A 24316-nucleotide genomic window follows, 5' to 3' on the forward strand; every position below is an offset into this window, starting at 1 on the left:
CGAGATACGAGATTAATAGCGAGACGTCCAGGAATCCTCCCGATATAATATCACACGCCGGGGATCAGCGCTTATCCGCGGGTAACGAGCTGCCAAACCTTCCACTAACACCAAGCAGCGGGACGCGTCGCACTATTCACACGCCTATCACTCCCAGCCGTACAGAGAAGTTCTAAAATGCGGATAGCAGCAAGAGGTTCTCACAGCACGGAGTTCTAGACTCAATTAAACCTGGGATACCGTTAAATGATGAAGGAAGGGATTGTCTTTTTTTTTTATCCCAAAATCGTTTAATTGATGCGTTTTTCCCCCGGAAGCTGGCCGGGCCGTCGGTGGCAGACCACAGAGGGGGTATCCCGGCCCGTACAGGCGGGGGGCACTTACCGAACACGGTGAGGTTGACCTGCGCTTGTTTGCTCCCGTGCTTGTTCTCGACCACTAGAGTGTAACAGCCGCAGTGCTCCTGGCGGGCCGACGAGATGGTCAGCTTGCTCGTCTCGTCCGTGTTCTCCACTTTAATCGAATCGCTTTCTTTGATCTGAAATAAATAAAACGGCTTCTGTGAGACTAAAACAAAAAGGGCCGATAAACCCCGAACCCGACCCTAAACTGGGAGCCAAACGTGTTTAAACTGGGAGATCCTATGATTTTAACGGGGAATCCGGGGAGCCAAAAGGTTTCATTAAAAGACATTCCTACCGGTTTAGCGGTTTTTATGGAAACCCTCCAGTTTTTGCTTCTATTTTTCCAGGCGTCGGATCCTGAAACCCTCACGCGGCCAACAGCGACTTGGTGAAAAAACAGTAAATCCCATTTTATGTGTAATTTACTGGAATTACCTCTCTCTTAAATTTCATCCACATGCATTTAACGGGCTGCGTGCCGGACACCTTGCAGAGCAGCTCCACGGACTCCCCGGCTCGCACCTTCCGATCATCGGGGAACTGGAGGATCTGCGGGGGGGACGCTGCAAGAGAACGCGGGACAGGAGGTTAGGACTCTGCCGAGGACCCCCTCCCCGCGGTGACTACCCATGGCTGAAAAGATAAAAGCCGCCGTGGAGCTAACACGGAAAGGGCACAAGCCGGAGGCAGGTTCTCCCATCATGTACTGGTTTCACTGGGAATATCCCCTCCGTCTGCTTCAGCAACAGCCGAGAGACAAACCGCAGGGCAAATAAAGCTCAGCAGGAAAGGGTTAAAGACGCGTTGCCCGCTCAGATCTGTACTGACTGTCTGGATGACATAACTAGTCATGTTAAGTCATAGATTTGAGGACAGATACTGGGGTCTCGTGTCGGTTTGAAGGGTTATTTGCGGGGGGTCTTTTTAGGATTTGGGTTTCCGCAGCCGTGCAGGGGGTCCGCAGGCACCGGATTAACAGGCGGGAGATGGGCGGCCAGCGCCGAGTACCTGCTTTGGGAGGCGTCTTCGGCGCTGGCTTCTTCTTAATCGTGGCTTCCTCTGGAAGGTAAGCAGCGAGATCCCGGGAAAGGATGAGGAGAGGAACGAAGGCTGAAAATGCCATTTTATAGACGCCCGTAGACCACAGAGCACCCGCCACGCTGCGAATCTCGCCCGACACAGAATATTAACAATTCTCCAGAAATCGACGAGTCTGGGGGGATCGTTACGTCGTTTCAGGATTAGCACAATATTCTGGCCAAAACGTTGATAGAACATGAAATCACTTGGTGACATCACACTGGACTTTTTGACGTATGAAAAGCAGTTATTTCAGAGCATGACATCACAAGCCGTTATCTCAGCCTCTATAGAGAAGGTGTGAGGTCACAAGCCGTCACTTAACCCTTCCTTGTCTAAAGGGCAGATGGGGTACTTCAGCCTCTCACCCCCCCCCTGCAGGAGGCGTGGGAGCGGATGATGGGAGACGAGGTGACGATATGACGGAGCGCCGACAGGTCGTTAAAGGATCAGCTGAGTGAGTGCTGGGGATGTTAGTGCGGCCGGGAGACGATAAAACGTCCGAATAAAGCAGAGAGGAGGAAAAACGATTACAATAAAGAGGCAAAAAGAGGCGAGAAACGTTCAAAGCGAGGAAGAAAGCATCGGATTCCGGCAATAAATCGCTTCACTGAGGGACTGCCTCCTAAAACGTATTCCGGGGAGGAAAAAAAAGGTTTAATGATCCTTCCTCGCAAAACAGTTCTAGGAAATCGGCTCTAAGGACCAATCGGAACGTCCGCATCGGGATGTGATATTTACGGGCGAGAGGTCAAAGGATTTAACGTTTTCCAGTAAATATTACAGATTTCCAGCTAATTCGCAGCTAAACATTTATCCGGAGGGGAGCTGGGGAAAAAACGAGAGAGAACAAATATTTTGAGTAGAAACTGGCTGATTCGGTTAACGTTATTTACAAAGTTCAACAAAAAGGGGAACAGAACGCAAAAGACGAGCCAAGAACGGGGAAAAAACAAACATTCCAGAAATCTCAGTAAAAGGAGAGAAGAAAAAAGCGAAGAGCGAACCGGAAACTGAAAGTCACTAAAAATAAGAAACCGGCGACTGCCAGCCGGCAAGTCTGACACCGCTCCTCCGATAACCCAAAGAACGCGTCGTTTTAGGGGAAGGGGAGGAATAAATGATTCCCGGATGTTATCTCGTCTGCAGAAAACCCATCTGGTATATTCTGTTAAGAAATGCTTTGCGGTTCTGAGCCGTTTCAGTAGAACGCGTTCCGGTGAATGTTTGGTGTCAGAAAGACTTGTTTTCTTCCGGTTTCCCGCTGACTCCGTGGGGGGCTGATCAGATATCGGGGGTCCGAGCTGCGGGGCTTTAGATGAACGGAAGTATCCGGAACGTGAAAGCGGGTTCCCTGAAATCTTATCGTCTACGAGGAGCCGGACGAGCGTTTACCACAAAGGGATTTTATTAAAACTGTTAAATTTCATGTCAGAAAAGCTGCTTTCAGTAAAATCTGAAATACACATTTATGGGGAAGCTGTTTATAAAAAAAAAGGGGGGAACTTTTTTCCCAAATTGGTGAAATAAACACCCAAAAAACAGATTTTACTTAAGGCCACGGAAAGAGAGAGCTGTGTGAATAACCCCGGGCTCCCGATGATCAGTGGCCCCCGGTCTGTTTGCCGGAGGTAATTCTCACCCGGGGATCTCCGCAGCGAGTTCAGGGGCTCCTCGGGGCCGGACTGCGGAATAAAGCGGAAAGGGGGCTGAGCTAAGTATGCGAAGGGGCCGCAATGACATGAAAAATACAGCCGTCAGGGAGAGGAATTACCCCAACGCCGGAAAGGGCTCTGCGGTAGCAGCGAGTTCCCGACGTATGGACGTTAATGCGCTCACGGTGGTGGTGGGGGCTAACATCACCCCCCCAGACGTCGTCACCGCACCGCAAACTACATAACTGCTGAGATACCGCCGGGGCGGAAAAAGCAAACCTTCGACATAGGGGTACGTAGACTCTGCAGGACCCTGTGCGGGGTCCGCTCTATAAACAAGGAACATCTGCACCCACCCTGGGGGAGAGACGGCACAGCAGTGCGAGAAGCATTTCCCAGGAGGTGAAGGGTTAATGGGCGCTGCGTCTCCCAGACAGGATGTTCACATGACCTGCGAGCTCGGGTTAGATTCCACCCCACGCATGCGCAGTAACACGCCATGCACACGGGGCATTTCACTGCCCTGTACCGTTTATTCGTTTTTAATTAAAATCCCGGCTAAATTAATTTTCCGCCGCGTTCGACGGCATCCTGAGAACAGCTGGATATTCCTGACTCGCAGCAAATGCCCCTCGAGCACCCCCCGGACTGACAGACGGAATTCTTTAGTACTTCAGTTACCACCAGAGGTACCTACGCGGATTACACGGAGCCCGCATGGGAGCGGAGAACACGCGGGGTTAATAATTACGAAACAAGCACCTTAATACTTGCGGACAGACGGACAGATAAATCCGCTCATCCTCCTCGTCCGTGTTTAGGTATAAGGAGAGAGTCTGACGTTTTGGGGGGGTTGGAGGGGGAAGGGTTAAATTGTAGGATTTCGGGCATTCTGTTTTCAGGGTGTTATTTTGACAAATACCCGGAACCCACGGAACCGATTTATTTACCCGCCGCGTTCCATGAAAATATTCCCGATTAATATTCCTCTGGGGCGAGAGCCGCTTCGCTACCCGGAGTCAGCACTCTAAGAGACAGACGGCTGTCGCGGGGTCATTTAGAGCGCGGCTCACTTACTGTCGTTGGCGTTGGGGGCCGGGAGGCTGCTCCGAGGCTTCTTGCTTTTTTTGATTCCTTTATTTCCTGAAGTATCTGAAAGAGAACAAAATCACAGAACGTTAAGGGATTCAGCAATTAATGCCCTCTCTGTTTAACTACAACTCCCAGAGGCTCAGCCAGCATCCCAATACGCTGTGACGCTGCATCGGTGAACGTCTCCCAGCGTCTCATAAAACACGGGGCTCGGGAGTCCCTCAAATATTAAGGACCGGGTAAGAATGGGAAACGGAGCCCCCTTGGCACAGAACGGGGGGACACAACAGCTGAGGTGCCTGTGAAAGAAATCCCGTGTAATCCCTCGCTGGAGCCTCTTACCGGCCGGGTGACGATGTCACTCACAGCAACTCCAGCCGCCGGGGGCTAAAGATGACATCAAGCTTTTTAAATATCCCAATTGCAGGAAGACAGCGGTATGGGGGGCAGGGGTGACCCCGGGGTAAGAGGGGTGTCCCCACAGTATGAGAGGTGCAGGGGTGTCCCCGGGGTAAGAGGGGTGCAGGGTGTGTCCCCGGGGTGCAGGGGTGTCCCTGGGGTATGAGGGGTGCAGGGGTGTCCCCGGGGTATGAGGGGTGTCCCCGGGGTATGAGGGGTGCAGGGGTGTCCCCAGGGTATGAGAGGGGCAGGTGGGTTGTTTAATAAGTGAGCGCAGGGGCAATAACCAGGTCAGCACAGCACTGGTGAACGAGACGGGCTGCCGGCCACCGACAGGTCACTCACCTTCTACAGTCACGTTACACGCACACTCAGCTCGGCCGGCGGAGTTCTCGGCTACGCACCGGTAACGGCCTTCATCCTCGGGAAAAGTCTTCTCAATGTTCAGAGAGCACAGGGGTCCTACAGCAGCAGAAGGGAGAAAAGTCAGAACCCCAACAAATCCCAGCGGGGTGAAACCCAACAAATCCCAGCGGGGTGAAACCCAACAAATCCCAGCGGGGTGAAACCCAACAAATCCCAGCGGGGTGAACACCGAAAACATTTCACCCCGTAATGTCCGAAAAACACGTTACAGGAATATTCATCATCTGCAGACACGGGAACCCAACCATGCGCAGCTTTCTGCACACGGCTGCTGGGAAGCGCAATGTATTCTCCAATAACGAGCGGCCTGCTCCTTATCACTCACTAAGCTGTAGGCGAACGGCCGGCCAACGCACCATCATAAAGCCTTTACAGTGCGATGAGGAAAATCCCTTCGCCACGGCGTTAATTTCACGTAACCATGAAAATCACGGAAGTAACCCCGCGAGGGAAGTGTATGGTGTTAGAGCCCATCTTTTTGTTACTGGGGGGCGCTGAGGAAATACGGCACCCAGGGGCCACTAACACTAGGCTCACAGTCCCCACCAATAGGATCGGGGGTCTCTGTACAGTAACGTGATGGCGTTCACGTGAATTGGCCGCTGCGTAGCAGGATCTGGCGGCCGGAGGGTCCTGGAGCGGCGGTGCGAACTCACCACACGTGGTCCACAAGCAAGGTGACCGTTTATATGTATCTGCCTATTGTACCACGCTACAGCACATGTCAGCTCCTGGCAGAGACAGACGTGCAGCCTGCGGGTGATCAGTACCGGTTATTGCTCTGTACAGAAAAAGTGTTTGCAAAAAACGATCAAAGTGATTTACTGGACCAGATAGCGATCTAAACGGGCGCCCCCCCCATCTAATGCCTCCAACCCGGGGATCTCTTCCAGATCTGGCTGAACAGTCCTGTGATCAGAGCAAAGCATCCCCCCCCCCGATGGGTTAACCCTTTCCTTTAATCGCAATCAGCTGGGACAACGTCTTTTATTTCAATGCCCTTTAATGTTGCCCCCCCCCTTACTAACTATTCCGACATCCTGCATCAATACAATTGCCCCAGCAGCCTCCTCTCATCTCCAGATGCCGGGGGCCAGCGCCCCGTCTGCCCCCGGCTCCCCCGATACTCTCACGCTCTGCAGCACAGAGACTTTTAATCTGTAACACATGACGGGTGAAGCGCGTCGGGTCTCGTCGTTTGGGGAAAAGGTCGGATTTATTCCTAATATGGATCTGGTGCAAATCCGAGAGATTTTCCTGCATCAGATTCCGTGCCGACTGTCTCATTAACGTTAGTATTTTAGCTAAACTTCTTTGGTTCCAGAATTACATTTTTGCTTCTGATTTTCGGACCAGGTGGAGAAATCACCGGTTTCTGGATTCTAACCGGGGAAAGCGATGATTTTCAGGCTATTTACCCATTTATAGAAAGATGAGCTCAGCCAATCACAGCGCGCCGTTAATGGTTATATCCCTACTGAATCAGCACCACTGGTCTGGAATTCCCAGCTCCTGATCATGAGATATCCCCTTCGCGGACAGTCTGCCCTTCCTGCCAGACCCTCTGTACATAACTCACCCACCCTCTGCTGCTTCTCCCCCCTATCCACCTTTTCTTTCTGTCCTCTTGCTGCCGGCGAATAACCTTCTGTGGTTTCCCAGGATTTACTGCTTGCTGCCCCGGTGGGGCTACTGGCTGGAGGGGGCAATGCTATTGGCGTAAACCCACTGGGCAAACCATTTATTACCCTGGACTGGGAAAATTGGGAAAAGGTGCAAACATCGACGTGAACAAAATAAAGGGAGCGTATCCGTGGTGCACGTGGCCCCGCATATCACGCGGGTTACACACTAAAAACATGAATCGCACTTTTCTGAAAATGTACAATTTTGATATTTTATAAATATTAACGAGTTATGGGGGAAGGGATTATTTCCACCCCAGGCGCGTCTCCCACATGCTGGATCCTCGGCATTTACACCGACCTGCAAAAGTATTTTTAGTGGATATGGAAAGAAGCGGATAAAAAAGTTTTGTCCAAACAAAGTGACTAAATATACAGATTATGATGAGGCTGTTTGTGATTGGCTGCCTGGAAGCTGGACCAATCACATCCCTGGACCTGCACGGAGGGAGCTGGATATCCCACGAGAGGATACTTTGTATTTAGGGAGATTATTTATTATCCTGGTTATTGGGCAGCAAACGCTCGCCGAGGATCCGGCTCATTTATATCGGAAATATTCCCAAAATATTCCAGGGTAATTGGACAGAAATTAACAAACATTTTACAGGCTGGAGGTTCCCTCGGCCCCCCGGCTTCATGAACAGGTTAACCCTTCTGAGAACAGATGGATGAACAGACATTGCCCCCCACCCAGGCATACTGCCCCCTCTATCTAACATTGTGACCCCCCACCCCGACCGTCACTGGCACACTGTGCCCCTCACCCCTACTGTCACTGGCACACTGTGCCCCCCACCCCGAAGTCACTGGCACACTGTGCACCCCACCCCGACAGTCACTGGCACACTGTGCCCCCCACCCCGACATTCACTGGCACACTGTGCCCCCCACCCCGACAGTCACTGGCACACTGTGCCCCCCACCCCGACAGTCACTGGCACACTGTGCCCCCCACACCGACAGTCACTGGCACACTGTGCCCCCCACCCCCAGCATTCCCATAACATCTGCCTTTACTTCTCCTCTATAAACCCGACACTAATTATTCCTGAGAATTATTCGCTTTATCTCAGTCTGCGGCAGGAAAGATCGTCTGATGGAGTTATTTCACACACAAGCAAAACACCCAGCACAGCCTCCTGGCATTTAAAGTGTTAAAACTATCAGTGGTACAGGGGCAGACTGGCGCGGCGGGGCAGAGCATGGCGGGGAAGAGTGTGGCGGGCAGAGTGCAGCGGGCGGCAGAGTGCGGTGGGGCAGAGAGCAGCGGGGCAGAGTGCGGTGGGGCAAAGCATGGTGGGGCAGAGTGCAGAGGGTCAGTGGGCGGCAGAGTGCGGTGGGGCAAAGCACGGTGGGGCAGAGTGCGGTGGGGGAGTGCGCGGCGGGGCAGAGTGCGGAGACCTGGCTTATCTGCTGGAGGAATTGTATAAACACGTCGTTAAGAGGTTACAAATCACCGTAACACTTCACAGAGCCAGGAGGTGCCGACACGAGAATCCCCAGAGTTACTCCAGCCCTGTGCCGGGGCAGCTTGTACTTTTTCAGCTGCAAAACTTTTTGTCAGACAGATTTTCTGGGATCCCCACCACATTTTGAATCACTTTTTTAGTTTAGACGGGTACCATCTTCCCAAATACAAAGCCCCCCCCCCATGGCATTGCTTTACCTTCTTGGGAGAGTATGATGAACTTGGATGATTTGATGACTTTTCCATCCAGGGTCCAGGTGACGGTTGGTGGGGGGTCGGCCGTCACCTGGCACTGGAGCACCAACTTTTCTCCATCCACCAAATGCAGGTCCTGTAACGTCTCCGAAAAGACCGGCGCCGTCCCCGTTTTCTGCACCTTGTTGTTGTCCACGTCTCCATGCACCACGGTGCAGCAGTTGACCTCGACTTTCTCCTCCTTGTTTGCTGGTTTCGAGTTCTCGTGGGGCTCTATGCCGTTTCCATTCTCGGTGGGGACTTTCTTCTTAGCCCCCAAAACCGACCTGAAGTCGGGAGTCGCCGGTTTGGTTATCGTCTTCTCCGGGACGGGGGTCTTGGGACCGGCAGACTTTTTGCCCAGCACGGAGCGGAAGTCCACCTGCTGGGGGCTCTGAGCTTTCCTCTCCTCTGGAGACAAGGCCTTGGGCTTGACCTGTCTCTGCAAATTGGCCCTGAAGTCCATCTGCTCGGCTGGGACGTCCTTAAGATCCTCGTCTGGAAGGCTCTTCGTAGGGACCTTCTTCCCCAAAACCTTGCGGAAATCGAGCTGCTCGGCTTCTTGTTGCCGGAGGTCTTCTTCCGTGTGCTCCTTGACGGACACTCTCCTCTTGAGGACGCCTTCTTCAGTCCTCTTGGTGACCTGGTGGTGTCTCAGTGCATCGTCATGTCCCCATCCATCCCTTTCCACCAAGCCCGGGCGCTCTCTCTGCCTGAGTGTCAGCGAGAGGAAAAGAAAGAGACTCTTAGGGAGGCTTGGCTTTAAAATCAAACGATTTCAGTGCTAGCGAGAAATGTCCTAGGGGAGGGGAGTCTGATTAGAAGGAACACAGTCCTTTGCTTTATTGCATCAGTGATGACTTCAGTGGCCTTATAAGGAAAAGAGCCAAAATAAACCCTCTGCCTTCCTCTGACTGTGCGGCCGCTCCCGGTCAGCACGCCGCCATGGGTCACATTTAGGGAATTAGGTTTGGCTCCCAGGAATTAGCGGAGCAAAAAATAGCAGAAGCTCCCAGCCTGCGAAGCCGGCGCCGACTTACCCTCCGAGCGGCCGCTTCTCCTCCAGCGTCAGGGACACCTGGCAGCTGCATCCACCCACCGCGTTCCTGCAATCCAAACAACAAGGGGACGTTTTATCCTCGAGGAAGCCACCCCGTTACCCCGACTCCATCTGCCCTCAGACAATCAGCCGACCCAGCATCCCCCCAACTCCCAAGCACCCCCATATACCTCGCCTCTTACACCAGTCACATTAAATACATGTTTTTGCATGCGGGGGGGGGGGGGGGGGAAATAAATGACTGCTGCCTAATTACCCAGGGGGTAAACCCAATCTCTGGCACGAGATGAAAGACCCCGACAGGAAGGAACTCGAAAAACACTAAAAATCTCCAGCCAGACTCGAGATAACGCTGGGAGACGCTTCAGCTCACGCAGGGTTAAAGCCATACTCTGCACCATTATGTGCTGTGGTGCATTCTATGGGGGGGGGCTTTATCTCATGGATCGCTGTGTGTACGGTGTTAATAAAACGTGAGGTTTTTAACCATGTGTGTGCTAGAGATAAAGAATCGCCTGTCACTTAGCCAGTTAATAAACCTGCCCCGGAGAGTGGGGGGGCGGAGAATCGGAGCGCTACATTGTATCCGCGGGGGGGGGGGGGGGGGCGAGAGCGCCGGACCGTCTCTCCAATACTGGGATTTCTGTGTCTGTCACTTTCCCAGGATTTTTTGGTATGCAAAATAAAAGTATTTTTTGGATAATCAATGTTGGGGAAAGAAGGAGAAAAGTTACAACGAGAGACCCGAATCTAATGCTAGAGGGTGGGATGAAACAAAGTTTTACTTTACTGAGAGGGTGGTAGATAAGCCTCCCAGCAGAAGTGGTAGAAGGTAATACAGTTAGGGGATTAACCATGCATGGGATAGACATACGGCTCCTGAATCTAACAAGAGACCAAAGAGACCAACGACTGATTAAGGTTTGAGTCGTTACCCCATATTATGGGGTAGATGGGGTTCACTCCTTTAACCCTTCGTGTGATGGAGCAAATAATTTAATGCTCTGCTGGCGGGTCCGGTGCCGAGTCGGTTAAAGTCGTCTCGCTTTTGCATCTAAATACAGGGACGGTTATAATTGTATTTATGTCTGGACTCCAGATAAATGCAGCAATACGCAGATCGGACCCCCGAAAACCCGTCCCGCGGACCCAAAACCTGAAAGCTCTGCAGCTGCGGGCTGAACCCACACAAGGTTTTTGTATAAAGCGGCATTTTTTATATTTTTTCAGTAACTCAGTATAAAACATCTCTGGGGATAAAAGCTCCGTTAACATCCGGCCCCGGCCCCCCTCCCCCAGTCTAAGTTTATATTAAAAAGTTAAAAGGGGCACCATATAAGGTGCGGAGCCCTCTGTGCCTGACATGCCGCAGCGAATACCTCCGTCACGGCGCTCGGCACAGATCCTCCAGCAAACACATTTAATATAATGGATCCTTAATGCTCCGGTCCCAGCGCGGCGCGCGGCCGGCTCCATATAAAGCGCGTCTCCAGAGATTTATCACCGCGGGACCCTCGTTAACCTGAAATCCACCTAATAATAACCCACATAATCAGAGACTCTGCTGCCAACTACAACTCCGAGGACCCTCAGCCATTTATATGCAGTTATAGTAGAATAAATATATAACACACGCTACCTCTATATAACACACACTGCCTCCATATAACACACCCTGCCTCCATATACCACATGCTACCTCCATATACCACACGATACCTCTATATAACACACGCTCCCTCCATATAACACACGCTGCCTCTACATAACACACCATGCCTCCAAATACCACATGCTACCTCCATATAACACACGCTACCTCTATATAACACATGATTTTGCCCCTCCATAACATACAGAACTCCCACAAGAGCTCCGTCTGAAATGATTCAGATTCAGGAATCTCGTCTATAAACTGCTGGGGGAAAACGGACAGAAATCCCCAAAACATTTGTTCCTCCCGCGCGTTTCGCCAGCGAGACCTTTCCCTTACGGGTCATCGCGTGAGTCGTGAGAGTCCGGACTTCCTGCCATCAACGGACGGGGAGAGGCAGGGGAGAGACGGGGAGAGGCAGGGGAGAGACGGGGAGAGAGGTGGAGAGGACGGGGAGAGAGGTGGAGAGGACGGGGAGAGACACAGGGAGAGTCGGTAAGAGACGGGGAGAAGCGGAAAGAGACCGGGAGAGTCGGTGAGAGACGGAAAAAGACGGGGAGAGACGGAAAGAGACCGGGAGAGACGGAAAGAGACCGGGAGAGACGGAAAGAGACCGGGAGAGACGGAAAGAGACCGGGAGAGATGGGGGGGGATGGGGAGAGACAGGCAGCCGAATCTCAACAGCAAGCCTCTAACCCTAAAAAGAGGCGAATTCCAAAGAGAATCGAGGGCCAGAATATATCAGGAGATTAAATTATAATAAATGCAAAAAAATTACTAATAAATCCTTTAAATAAACAAATAACTGAATCTCTTCAGCCAAACGGGGAGAATCCTCCAGAAATTTCTCAACATGAAAAAAACATAATAATAATGATAAATTTAGTGCCATTCCCGCTCAGGGGCGACAGACACATCCCCAGCTCCGCGCAGGCTGGACGGGGTTATACGTTCTGTCCCAGGACGTGCATGCGCAGCACCCTGATATAGCGGAAATCCATACCTCAGTCTGATCTCGTAGCGCCCGACGTCGCTTTCCTCCACATTTCTCAGGATTAACGTGTAAACGTCCTCATTCTGCAGGACCTCGGCCCCGCTCAGAACGCGCCCTTCCTTCAGCCACGTCACCTCGGGTAACGGATCACCGGCGATGGCGCAGGAAATTAGGGCGTTTTGCCCCGGAGTCAAAGTCATGGATTTAGGTTTGCTGATAAACCAAGGCTGGATTCCTTCTTGCGGCTCTGAGAGACCAACGGGGAGAAATAACTACAATTACACAAAATATATATATTTAAATCAGTGACTGGACCCTGTATAATGTATAGTAAAGTCAGCGAGCCGGCCCCCCGTAATATGTATAGATAAATCAGTGAGCCGGCCCCCTGTATAATGTATAGATAAATCAGTGAGCCGGCCCCCTGTATAATGTATAGATAAATCAGTGACCGGCCCCCTGTATAATGTATAGATAAATCAGTGACCGGCCCCCTGTATAATGTATAGTTAAATCAGCGAGCCGCCCCCCCGTATAAGGTATAGATAAATCAGTGGCCGGCCCCTGTAATATGTATAATGAAATCAGTTGTGTGGCTGGAGGTAAATCATGTATGCACCTTGCACGGTTAGCGCGCCGCCTGTCCTCGCTTGTCCCAGGGTATTCCACGCTTCACACGTGTAGGTACCGGTGTCCTCCGGAAACACCTCCTGGATACACAGGCTGTACCGGTCACCCGTCTGCTCAAAGTGGAAATCTTCGCTCTCCTGGATTTCTTTTCCATTATGGAACCAAATCACCTCGGCACGAGGAGCGGCTAAGAAAGAGTTAAAAGAAGCGCAACTTGGGTTTGGCTACCACAGTAATCTCATATAAAGTAATATAATAGCTAATAGTCTCATATATATTAATAATATAAAATATAATATATAATAATGATATAAAATATAATAACCTCATATATAGTAATAATATAATGTCTAATAACCTCATATATAGTAATAATATAATGTCTAATAACCTCATATATAGTAATAATATAATATAAAGTAATATAATATCTAATAATCTCATATATAGTAATAATATAATATAAAGTAATATAATATCTAATAGTCTCATATATAGTAATAATATAATGTCTAATAATCTCATATATAGTAATAATATAATATAACATAAAGTAATATAATATCTAATAATCTCATATATAGTAATAATATAATATAATATAAATATAATATCTAATAATCTCATATATAGTAATAATATAATATAAAGTAATATAATATCTAATAATCTCATATATAGTAATAATATAATATAATATAAAGTAATATAATATCTAATAATCTCATATATAGTAATAATATAATGTCTAATAATCTCATATATAGTAATAATATAATATAACAAAGTAATATAATATCTAATAATCTCATATATAGTAATAATATAATATAATATAAAGTAATATAATATCTAATAATCTCATATATAGTAATAATATAATATAAAGTAATATATATATAATCTCATATATAGTAATAATATAATGTCTAATAATCTCATAAATAGTAATAATATAATGTCTAATAATCTCATATATAGTAATAATATAATATAAAGTAATATAATATCTAATAATCTCATATATAGTAAAAATATAATATAAAGTAATATAATATCTAATAATCTCATATATAGTAATAATATAATATAAAGTAATATAATATCTAATAGTCTCATATATAGTAATAATATAATATAAAGTAATATAATATCTAATAATCTCATATATAGTAAAAATATAATGTCTAATAATCTCATATATAGTAATAATATAATATAAAGTAATATAATATCTAATAATCTCATATATAGTAATAATATAATATAAAGTAATATAATATCTAATAATCTCATATATAGTAAGTAATATATATAATCTCATATATAGTAATAATATAAAGTGATACAATATCTAATATTCTCATATATAATAATATCAAATATAATAATCTCATATATATGGTAATAATATAATATCTAATAATCTCATATATAGTAATAATATAATATAAAGTAATTTAATATAAAGTAATATAATATATAGTATTATAAATATAAATTAATTTAATATATAGTAATAATATATATAAATATCTCATGTATAGTATTATAACATGAAGTAATTTAATATAAAATGATATAATGTATATGCGCTCATTCTATAGTTTACCTGACACCTCCACCGTCATCACAACGGAGCTTCCATCCATGACATGAAGATCACTCAAACCCTTCACAAAGGCTGGAGCAAAGGTCCCCATGGCCACGGCTGCCGGGACGCCCTCCACCTTCCTCACTGACTTTTTTTCTGTAAAAGAGGCCAAGCGAATAAGCAATTTTAACACCACCGCAGGTGCTGGAAGGGGTTAAGTGGCGATAATTCTGAAATATTTTTTATCTATATTGTGTCATTTCCGAGATAAAATCTTCATTGTATCCAGACCTGAATAACCTGTTTATTTTATTTAATGATCGGCTCGTTTAATGCGTTTCATTCTCTGACACCAAACACACATTTCATGCAAATTCCCCTCCGTTTCCCATGATACCCCAGTGGAGACTGTATCGGAATCCCATTGGTTGGCCTGAGCAGGAAGTTGTAAGCCACTTCCTGTTCTCTCCCGTCAACCCAAGCAAGAAGTTGGAAGCCGCTTCCTGTTCTCTCCCGTCAGCCCAAGCAGGAAGTTGGAAGCCGCTTCCTGTTTTCTCTCCGCGTTGTTTTAGCGGACGGCGCATGAGCCTCTAGCGCTAGAGATTGTTTCCAGCCGCGCAGGTCCTTCCGTAACGCTATTATCACAGATACCTCAGGGCGACGGGAGATTTATACCCCGTGACGGGGCAGCAAGATGGCGGCTCCCGCATACAGCGCAACGCGGGGGGTAACAAAGGGGGGGTTATATCAGAGAAAAACTGTAATGTGACCGATATGATTTATCGCCATCATACCCCACAGCGCTGTACAATGTGTGTTATTATTATTATTTATATATCGCCGTCATACTCCGCAGCGCTGTACAATGTGTTATTATTATTTATATATCGCCATCATACTCTGCAGCGCTGTACAATGTGTTATTATTATTTATATATCGCCGTCATACTCTGCAGCGCTCTACGTGTGTTATTATTATTATTTATATATCGCCCTCATACTCCGCAGCGCTGTACAATGTGTGTTATTATTATTTATATATCGCCGTCATACTCCGCAGCGCTGTACAATGTGTTATTATTATTTATATATCGCCGTCATACTCCGCAGCGCTGTACAATGTGTGTTATTATTATTTATATATCGCCGTCATACTCCGCAACGCTGTACAATGTGTTATTTATATATCGCCGTCATACTCCCCAGCGCTGTACAATGTGTGTTATTATTATTTTTATATCGCCTCCATACTCCACAGCGCTGTACAATGTGTTATTATTATTTATATATCGCCATCATACTCCGCAGCGCTGTACAATGTGTTGTTATTATTATTTATATATCGCCCTCATACTCCGCAGCACTGTACAATGTGTGTTATTATTATTTATATATCGCCGTCATACTCCGCAGCGCTGTACAATGTGTGTTATTATTATTATTTATATATCGCCGTCATACTCCGCAGCGCTGTACAATGTGTGTTATTATTATTATTTATATATCGCTGTCATACTCCGCAGCACTGTACAATGTGTGTTATTATTATTTATATATCGCCGTCATACTCCGCAGCACTGTACAATGTGTTATTATTATTATTTATATATCGACGTCATACTCCGCAGCGCTGTACAATGTGTTATTATTATTTATATATCGCCGTCATACTCCGCAGCGCTGTACAATGTTATTATTTATATATCGCCGTCATACTCCCCAGCGCTGTACAATGTGTGTTATTATTATTATTTATTTATCGCTGTCATACTCCGCAGCGCTGTACAATGTGTGTTATTATTATTTATATATCGCTGTCATACTCCGCAGCGCTGTACAATGTGTGTTATTATTATTTATATATCGCCGTCATACTCCGCAGCGCTGTACAATGTGTTATTATTATTTATATATCGCCTCCATACTCCACAGCGCTGTACAATGTGTTATTTTTTATATATCGCCGTCATACTCCGCAGCGCGTCTGGGTAGCTCAGGTGAGTGCGGGGGATGGTCCGGGGGCCGACGGACAGGACACTTCTAGTCGTATTAATTGTTATCTGAGGGTCTCTCTGCGCCGGTGACATTTATCCTTTTTCTCCTCATTAAATGTCTTTTTGGAGAAAAAATATCTTTTACCGCAAATAACACAATGTAACCGTCCGCATTACTGCCTGAATCCGAGACGCTCCGGGCCGGGGGCCGGACAGAGAACCCCCTCATCCCACGGAGACAGACAGCAATACTTGGTATGGAAAATCCGTAATGTATACATATTAAAGCGCAGGCTTTCCCACACCATTCCACTCCTGAAATAGCCACAATCCATTACTCCGGGTCAGCCGTAAGTTTGGAAAGCAGCAAAAATCTAGAAATCTATAATAAATATAATATAAATCTACAAATATCATATAAATCTATAAATATAATATAAATATATATAAATCTATAGATATAATAAAATATAAATATATATAAATATATAACTCTGGGTATTCTGCAAAAAAAAATATCTGCTATCACCCGGGGGGTAAATGCAAAATGAGTTTATCAGGTATATTTATTATTATTTATTGGTTATTATAGCGCCATCATATTCTGCAGTGTTGTACAATAACACGTTTATCAATAAGATCTGTAAATGTGGATTCAGCGGAGCTCGGCGCACCGATCCACAGAGCCCACGACTGGCGGTCTGTACGTTATATTAAAGAGCTTATTACTCTCTGCCGAGTCCTGCACCAGTTCTACACAGTATACTGAACCACGGTCTGCCCGTCTGATGCCTAGGGGCGCCCAGGATGTATCTCCGGCCCTTGCTATAGGGTACAGAGCTATAGAAGGAGTCTCTGCGCAGGAACGTCTCAGGTCCTAACCGTCCGCGTAATTGCACCATTTATTTTACGGCCCGTCGCTGCTTTATAAATACTTATTATTAGAGTCTGGAAATTGGCCACCGGCCCTCGTCGGGGCCGGAGATTTTCCCATCTCCTCGCGCGCGGATCTCAGACCGGCAAAAAATAGACAAGATTTTTTTATGGATCCAAAAGACGGGATTTCACTGGAACAGAAACTGAGGAATTCGGCAATAAAAATAGAGAAGTATTGTGTCTGCGGCGACTTCCCAGATCATCTCCTGACTCAGAATTACCCCCCTCGCTGGGCTCGATCTCCACAAATCACTTACCTAATACCCCATTTGCCCCTTACTTCTGCCCAGTCGTTGGTCTCGTCTTAGATTCAGGAGCCGTATGTCTATCCCATGCATGTTTAATCCCCTCACTGTATTACCCTCTACCACTTCTGCTGGGAGGCTGTTCCACTTATCTACTACCTATCCCATGTCTGTTTAAATCCTCTCACTGCATAACTAAACCGGGTGGTTAACACTTTGTAAACTTCTTTTTTGTTCTATATAATTCTTTTTTCAGATTTCTACGTTAACTGAAAGGAAGCTGCGACGGGTGGCAGCCTGCGGCAAAGTCAGCATCGTCTGATGCTTGTATTGCAGAGTCCGCTCTCCGGGGCCCCGGCCCGAAGTCTTCTCCAAGGAAATGCATTTGTTACAAAGCACTTTGTGTTTAGTCCCCGAGAAGAATCTTTGGCACGGAGCTCAGGAAGCGAGGGAATTAATGCCTAACCTGGCGGTCGGCGGAGCGAGGAATCCGCGCTGCGCTGCGTTACCATGTATGGAGCGACACAATCATCCGGCGAGGAGATCATAAATCTATTGAAGGAGAAATGGGTTTAACTCCTTAAAAACTGCGCAGAGCAGGTGACAGCCGCAGGGTTCTGTGCATGCGTCACGCAGCCGGTGCCTCCTGCAGAATATCGCACAGGAAAAAAGGAATGCGCTGCGCAGAGACAGCGATGGATCCAAAACTAGGAACCGGACCAGATACCCCGGGGGGGGGGTAAATCTCATCAATCACTGCAGGGGCTTTTCATAGAAAGATTTACGGCATGCCGACTTTACGGCAGACCTGCGCAGGAAGTGCCCCCCAGTGCTAATTAACAGCCCCAGTGTTAGTGTATGGTGTTAGTGTGAGTGCGTGTGTCAGTGTAAGGAGTGTGAGCGATGAGCCTAGGGTTGGTGTGAGGGAGAGGAGGGACGTGTGGATGTAAGTGTAAGGTGTTAAAGTGAGTGGGTGTTCGAGCTGAAGAAATATTGCCCTCGGGGGCCACTGACGCCCGCTCACCCTTCGCTTAATACACGTAAAATCCGCAATGTCAAAAAGCTCATCGATTTGATCCACGGAAATTTAGGATATAAAGTCACAAAACTAAAGCCCAAAATGTAATTATTCTGAAAGGGAAAAGGAAAGATGGAGCCGCTTCTGCCCCAAACGCGGTCCTTCTGAGATTTCGGGAATGTGGAGCAGGCCGTCCGTAAACCTCCCCAAACTCCGGCCAATTCTTGCAATTTTAGGTCTTCTCAGACAGATATCGCACCTGTAAGCATTAACCACGTTCCCCCCGGAGGATGCGGCCGGACCACCGACAGCCATCATTCTGCACCGTGAGGCTCCTGGCACACAAAGGGTGAACGGATGATAGTGACGGGGCAGATTTTGGGTCTTGGGAGACCCCGCAGCGGAGGTTTTTCTGTAAATCCACGGGTGGGATTTGCATTGGATTTTTAACGATCAGCTCTTATGCAAAGTGATCTCATCACCATGGTTACCAGCAGAAGGATCCAATTATTAAATCCCAATGAACAACAATATTTAATTACAGATTTCGGGGTGAAAGCCCCCACAGACCATGGCCCACGGGATGCTGCCACGTGGGGTAAGTGGCTATTCACTAATCCGGTCTGACACCGATTTCACGCTCCACAGAACACGTGGCTCTCTGCACGCAACTCTCATCATATAACATACACACGAACACGCGTGCCGGGAGAATTTACCGCTCATAGGTCACGTTAATAGCTATCAGCAGCCACTAAGCCCTGCCGAGGGGGCCGATTGTGGGGATGATGGACTTGGTGAACATTAGTACAATAAGTTGCCTGCCTTCCAACATGGAAGGGGTTGACAGAAGCAAAAGCCCCTGACCGAGGCAATACCATTTTTCCTCCCCATATAGAGGAATAAGGGCTCCTGTTTGAAGCCAGCGCAGGATCCTGTGGCTCCGTGAAACGTTCCAGACGCGGCTCGCGCTCCCGTACAGTAAATAGACGTATATAACGCGGGATTACGGTGATTTGTGGCCGAACCGAGCGCCGGGACCTGCAGGATTTTTCCACTAATTCCATTAATCCAGGAATTCGGCTGCTCGCGGCCTAAAGCGTAACCCACCGAGTCCTGCCGGACAGGGGCTTCAATCACCGGGGCTCCCCAACACAGTAACCGGCATAGAGATTCTGGAGAGAATCAGTCATTTGCCAAGATTAACCCTCTCAGTGCTAGAGAGGAAAGCATCGTATTACCTGCAGAATCCCCCCCCCCCCACGTTGTCGCTGCGCATGTTACCTGTTACAGCAACCGTCGCCCGACAGGAGGCTTCCCCGCAGCGGTTTTGGGCCAGGCACACGTAGACCCCCTCGTCTTCCGGAAGAGCGTCTTGGACGGTCAGTGCTGCCACGCCGCTCTCGTACGTGGAGCGGGCGTACTGGATGGGCTGATCTGCAACAGACAAAAGGTTACAAACACAGAACCTGCCTGCAGATCGGCCCCCGATGGCCCCCGGCTAGTCGCCCGTTTCTCCTGCTGTAACGACTCAAACCTTAATCAGTCGTTGGTCTCGTCTTACATTCAGGAGCCGTATGTCTATCCCATGCATGTTTAATCCCCTCACTGTATTACCCTCTACCACTTCTGCTGGGAGGCCGTTTTAGATTCTGGCCTCTTGTTCTAACTTTTCTTCTCCTTTTAAATAAACTCCCCTCCTGCCCTCTGGTTAAATCCCTTTATTAACAGTCTCGTAGTCGCACGGCACTCTGCACACAGAATTTAATAATGAGATCCCGTGTTAAAAACACAAGATTTAAACACATCATTTTTTTAGCAAACAGGAAAAAAAAAATCCAGATCCCCAGAAATTTGCTGAATTTTACCAAATCAAAGTCCCTAAAGCTCGAACCTGCGGAGCCTGCGAGGGAGCTGGGAAAATATCAGCTGCAGCGCTGCCCCCGAGAGGTCAGCAGCAGAACTGCACATTCTCGGGACAGGGAAGCAGAAAACGTGCAAAGTCTCCCCAAAAAGTGATTTCAATGTTTTTAAAAATAAAATCTCAAAAAACATTCACTTTCTTGCCACTAATAAGAGCAGAAAACGCAAATCGGTTCGCGGTTACGTTACACTAAAGGCATATTTGTGGTTATGAATCAAGGCTTATTTCGGTGCAAAGTTTGAAAAGCCTTATCTTGTCACCGTAGCAACAAATGAAATAATTCAATCAGAAGAACAATTTTGCAAAATTTACACCAGAATCGGTCTTTATGCATAAAAGATCCTGTAAAGTCCGGAATATTTTAGGATTCTCAGTCGTATAAAGTCTATAAGAAGGTCGATTTAAGGATGACCCGCATAAAATAAATCAGCAGCCCCCCGCTCTGCGCCGTGCTGCCCCATCACCCCCCCCCGGCCACCAGTGCTCTCGAAGCAGAAAACCAGCCGCTGGGCAGAGATGTCCAAATGCCAAGAACAGATTACGGCAGCCACGGTTAACCCTTCCGGTGCCAGTGCAGAGCAGCCCACCGCCTGGCGCAGAAGGGGTTAATGCGCGGGTTAACGAGCCTTACCGTTTAGCAGCCACGTGATTTCGGGAGCGGGGTCCCCGTGCGCCTCGCACTCCAGCACAAAATCCTGACCCTCCGTCACACAGCAGCTCTTCAAAACCCGAGTGAAGTGGGGGGCCACGTCTTGTGTCGGTAACCCTGGAAACCGAGACACAATAAGCAGAGAAAGACCACAAAACATTGAATGTGCGGAGTCTCCAGACCACCCACCAATGAAAAATCCCATCATTTACTTTTCTAAAGGTCGTGCGGATCGTAAAATGTGTCTCTCGGGGGGCGTCTCAGAGCCCAACCCCCCTGGGGTGTAAATGCTCCTCCTGAGGTGACCGTTGTGGTGTTTTCACCGTATAACCGGGACGTGCCGGTGAACCCGGGGACTTACCTCTCACGGTCAGAGTGCCGCTGCGGCCGTTGGCGTTCGAGACATCGCAGCTGTAAGTGCCGCTGTCTGTCGCCCGGACCGTGGGAAGGCGCAGCGAGTGGATCCGTCCGCGCTCCGTGTTCAGGACGCCTTCCTTCCCCGCCGGCGACGAGCCGTCTTTAAACCACTCGGCGAGAGGCTCTGCGGATGCTGGGGACGCAATAAGTCGCGATTGTCATTTTGGGAGAAGAGGCAGTGAAATGAGGAGCGAGTCGCGCGTGGCCGTCCGATACGGCACCTGCAGGCTGCCGGGAACTATGGCCGCCATCCAAACACATTCCCGGCGGCAGTGCGTCACGCGCCCAAGAACACCGGAATTCACGGAATTCCAAGAGTTGGCAACCGGATGCCCCTACCCCGGGGCTCCTCTTACCCCACACAACATGAACAACGAACACAGCCGGGGCAAATAAACCTGCGCACGCCCTAGGAAACAAGGCGAGATCTGCGTAGAACGGAGACAACAAGCGCTCAGTTTATACGAGAACGAGGGCAATAAAAAGAGTCATAAACACTGAAGCCTTAAAGGACCCCTCGTTAGATAAAATACCCCCATCCTTCCCAGTAACAAAGTCTGACGCGCCTACGAGAAACGCCCTGTTTGGTGGCTAAAGCCCACTTTTTTTGCCTCTGCACCCGAAACGGGAGTAACATATAAAAAGTGATTCTGGTGCAAAGGATAGAAAGCGGTCCTATCACCATGGCAACCAATGGAACAGCCAAACAGAAAATTTTTTTTGTTTTACATATGAATAGATTGTAAGCTCACGGGAGCAGAGCCCTCCTCTGTAACAGTCTTCTTATTGTAACAGGCGCTATATAAATAAAATAACCTCCATCACACCGTATATCTTCGGGTATATTACAGACTAAATTATACCATTCCCGCAATACATTATTATTATTATTACACTATAAAAGTGATGAAAATATTTAAATTGATGATGCGGTGGATAAGTGGTACAGCCTCTCAGTAGAAGCAGTAGAGGTTAATTTAGTGGGGGGATTTAGACATGCATTAGATAAAAAATATATAATCCTAAAAACAAGACGAGCCGAAGGACCAGGTAACAGCATCTGGAAAAATCTGCGGATTTCATGGGGGGCGGACGGCGCGTCTCTGCGGGGGGATTCTGGGTTTGCAGAAAGCGACCGTGAATCCCGTAAAGGCAGAGCTGCAGCAGTACCTCTCAGGTCCAGCAGGCGGCGCACAAACCTCACACCAATGTCATTTATTTCTTTAATATAGCACCATCATATTCCGCAGCGAGGTACAAAGGGATTGAACCCTGTAATGTTTCCAAAGCAATTTAAAGGCTCGGGATGAAGGGTTTATCGATTCATTAAAAACGCAGACAGCGCAATAAACGACGAGTGAAGCCGCTTTACCTTTACACGGAAACACAACGTCAGATCCTTCAGAAACATCCTGACTCGATGGCGCCGACTCCAATCCGGGGCCGGTTCCCGGCTTCTCCCTCGTCCTGTGCCGGTCAGCGGAAGACGCTCCGGTCTGCGGAGATCCGGCGGTCACTGGTTTGTCTGTCTGTCTGCGGACGCCGCGGCTGTACTCCGGACGCTCCTGCTGGCTTTTCACGGCTTTCAGGGTGATCGTGCTGGACGTCTTCTGCTGAGATTTTGTTTCTCCGGATCGCCTGCGGGGCGTCTCTGTGTCGGCGGAACCGGCTCCGCAGTCAGCCGCATCCAGTTCGGTTTTTAAAGCAGCATCTGCAGTCTTATTTGACTTAAATGGGGAGCTGTCTATAAAAGAGACGCCCGGAGACACTTTAGAAGAAAGGCTGGTGCTGCTCTTTGAAGCCACGTCCGTTTTGGGAGTAAAAGGCAGAGTATTTGTTAAAGGGGTAGAGCTGACTAGAGACTCCGCCGAGGTGGGGGTGCGGGGCGTTTTTCTGGAAGGGACGTTGTAGGTGCCCCCAGGATCACGCGATAAAATCCCACCAGATGAGGAGACACTCTTTAGACTCTCCCCAGCCAAGCGGCTGAGGGTCTCTTTCTGGGCCCGTGGCTCATTAGCAGGAATATTCGGGCCGGAGGGACAAACCGGAATCAGCTCTTTCTTTGATACAAATTGTGTTTCTTTCGATGAATCAAACTTTCTGATTTCGGAGTCTATGTCCGTTTTGTATCGCAAAGCAAATGTCTCTATCTGTTTAGCGGAGACAGTGTCAGTCTCTTTAGGAGATGCTTTCGGATCTTTGTTCTCTGGACAGCGAGAAGATGTCTCTTTCGGGGGTCCGGCTGGAGATGACGGTTTCGTTAGGGATTTGGATGCGTAACGTGTGACGGGAGACGTCTGCGTCTGAGAATCCGGGGCTCTCTGTTGTGACTGCAGGACGGCCGTATAGCGAGACGTTACAGACGTGGATTCTTTCATGGACTTCGTGTCTGGAGACGCAGCGAGTTGGGATCTCTTCCAAGAGCCTCGAGCCCCCTCTGGGTCGGAATCCCCAGAAAGCAAAGGGTCCGTCCTGGGGCTGGAAAGAGTCCATCTGGAAGAAGCTGAGGAAGAGTCTTTCTGACACATCGGGGAAGATCCCATCGACCTGTCCGCGTTGTCACAGAAACGGGGCTTGGTGTCCGAGCCAACCAACCTTTGGGTTTTAAGAACACCGTTTGAGGTCATTTGCCTGGATTCGGAGGATTTTGCCGTCTGCGAGACAAAAGTGTCGAGCGCAGCGGGAGATCTGTCCACAAAACATGAGCGTTAGACTCTGAGACTTCCAGGGGTCCCGTTCCCCATACATTACGTGC

The 24316-nt window shown here is 48.1% G+C and overlaps 1 protein-coding gene across 1 annotated transcript in view; it reads right to left on the reverse strand.

Annotated features, from left to right (window-relative positions):
* The window catches only part of LOC149272767 (myosin light chain kinase, smooth muscle-like), a 41729-nt gene that overhangs the window by 11853 nt on the left and 5560 nt on the right, over nt 1-24316 (reverse strand). Inside the window, exons 7-20 of the mRNA XM_089506747.1 lie at nt 22934-24249; nt 21506-21694; nt 21127-21261; nt 19856-20008; nt 14397-14534; nt 12774-12971; nt 12164-12401; nt 9487-9552; nt 8411-9159; nt 4976-5092; nt 4217-4291; nt 1413-1463; nt 840-967; nt 385-538 (exon numbers count right to left, since the gene is read on the reverse strand). Of these exons, the coding sequence (XP_089362873.1) occupies nt 385-538; nt 840-967; nt 1413-1463; nt 4217-4291; nt 4976-5092; nt 8411-9159; nt 9487-9552; nt 12164-12401; nt 12774-12971; nt 14397-14534; nt 19856-20008; nt 21127-21261; nt 21506-21694; nt 22934-24249 (3707 nt within the window). The remainder of the gene's footprint in view (nt 1-384; nt 539-839; nt 968-1412; nt 1464-4216; nt 4292-4975; nt 5093-8410; nt 9160-9486; nt 9553-12163; nt 12402-12773; nt 12972-14396; nt 14535-19855; nt 20009-21126; nt 21262-21505; nt 21695-22933; nt 24250-24316) is intronic.

This window comes from Sceloporus occidentalis, unplaced genomic scaffold (assembly GCF_023333645.1).
Source record: "Sceloporus occidentalis isolate IW3139 unplaced genomic scaffold, rSceOcc1.0.p SCAF_420, whole genome shotgun sequence".
In the NCBI taxonomy this organism is placed as follows: Eukaryota; Metazoa; Chordata; class Lepidosauria; order Squamata; family Phrynosomatidae; genus Sceloporus; species Sceloporus occidentalis.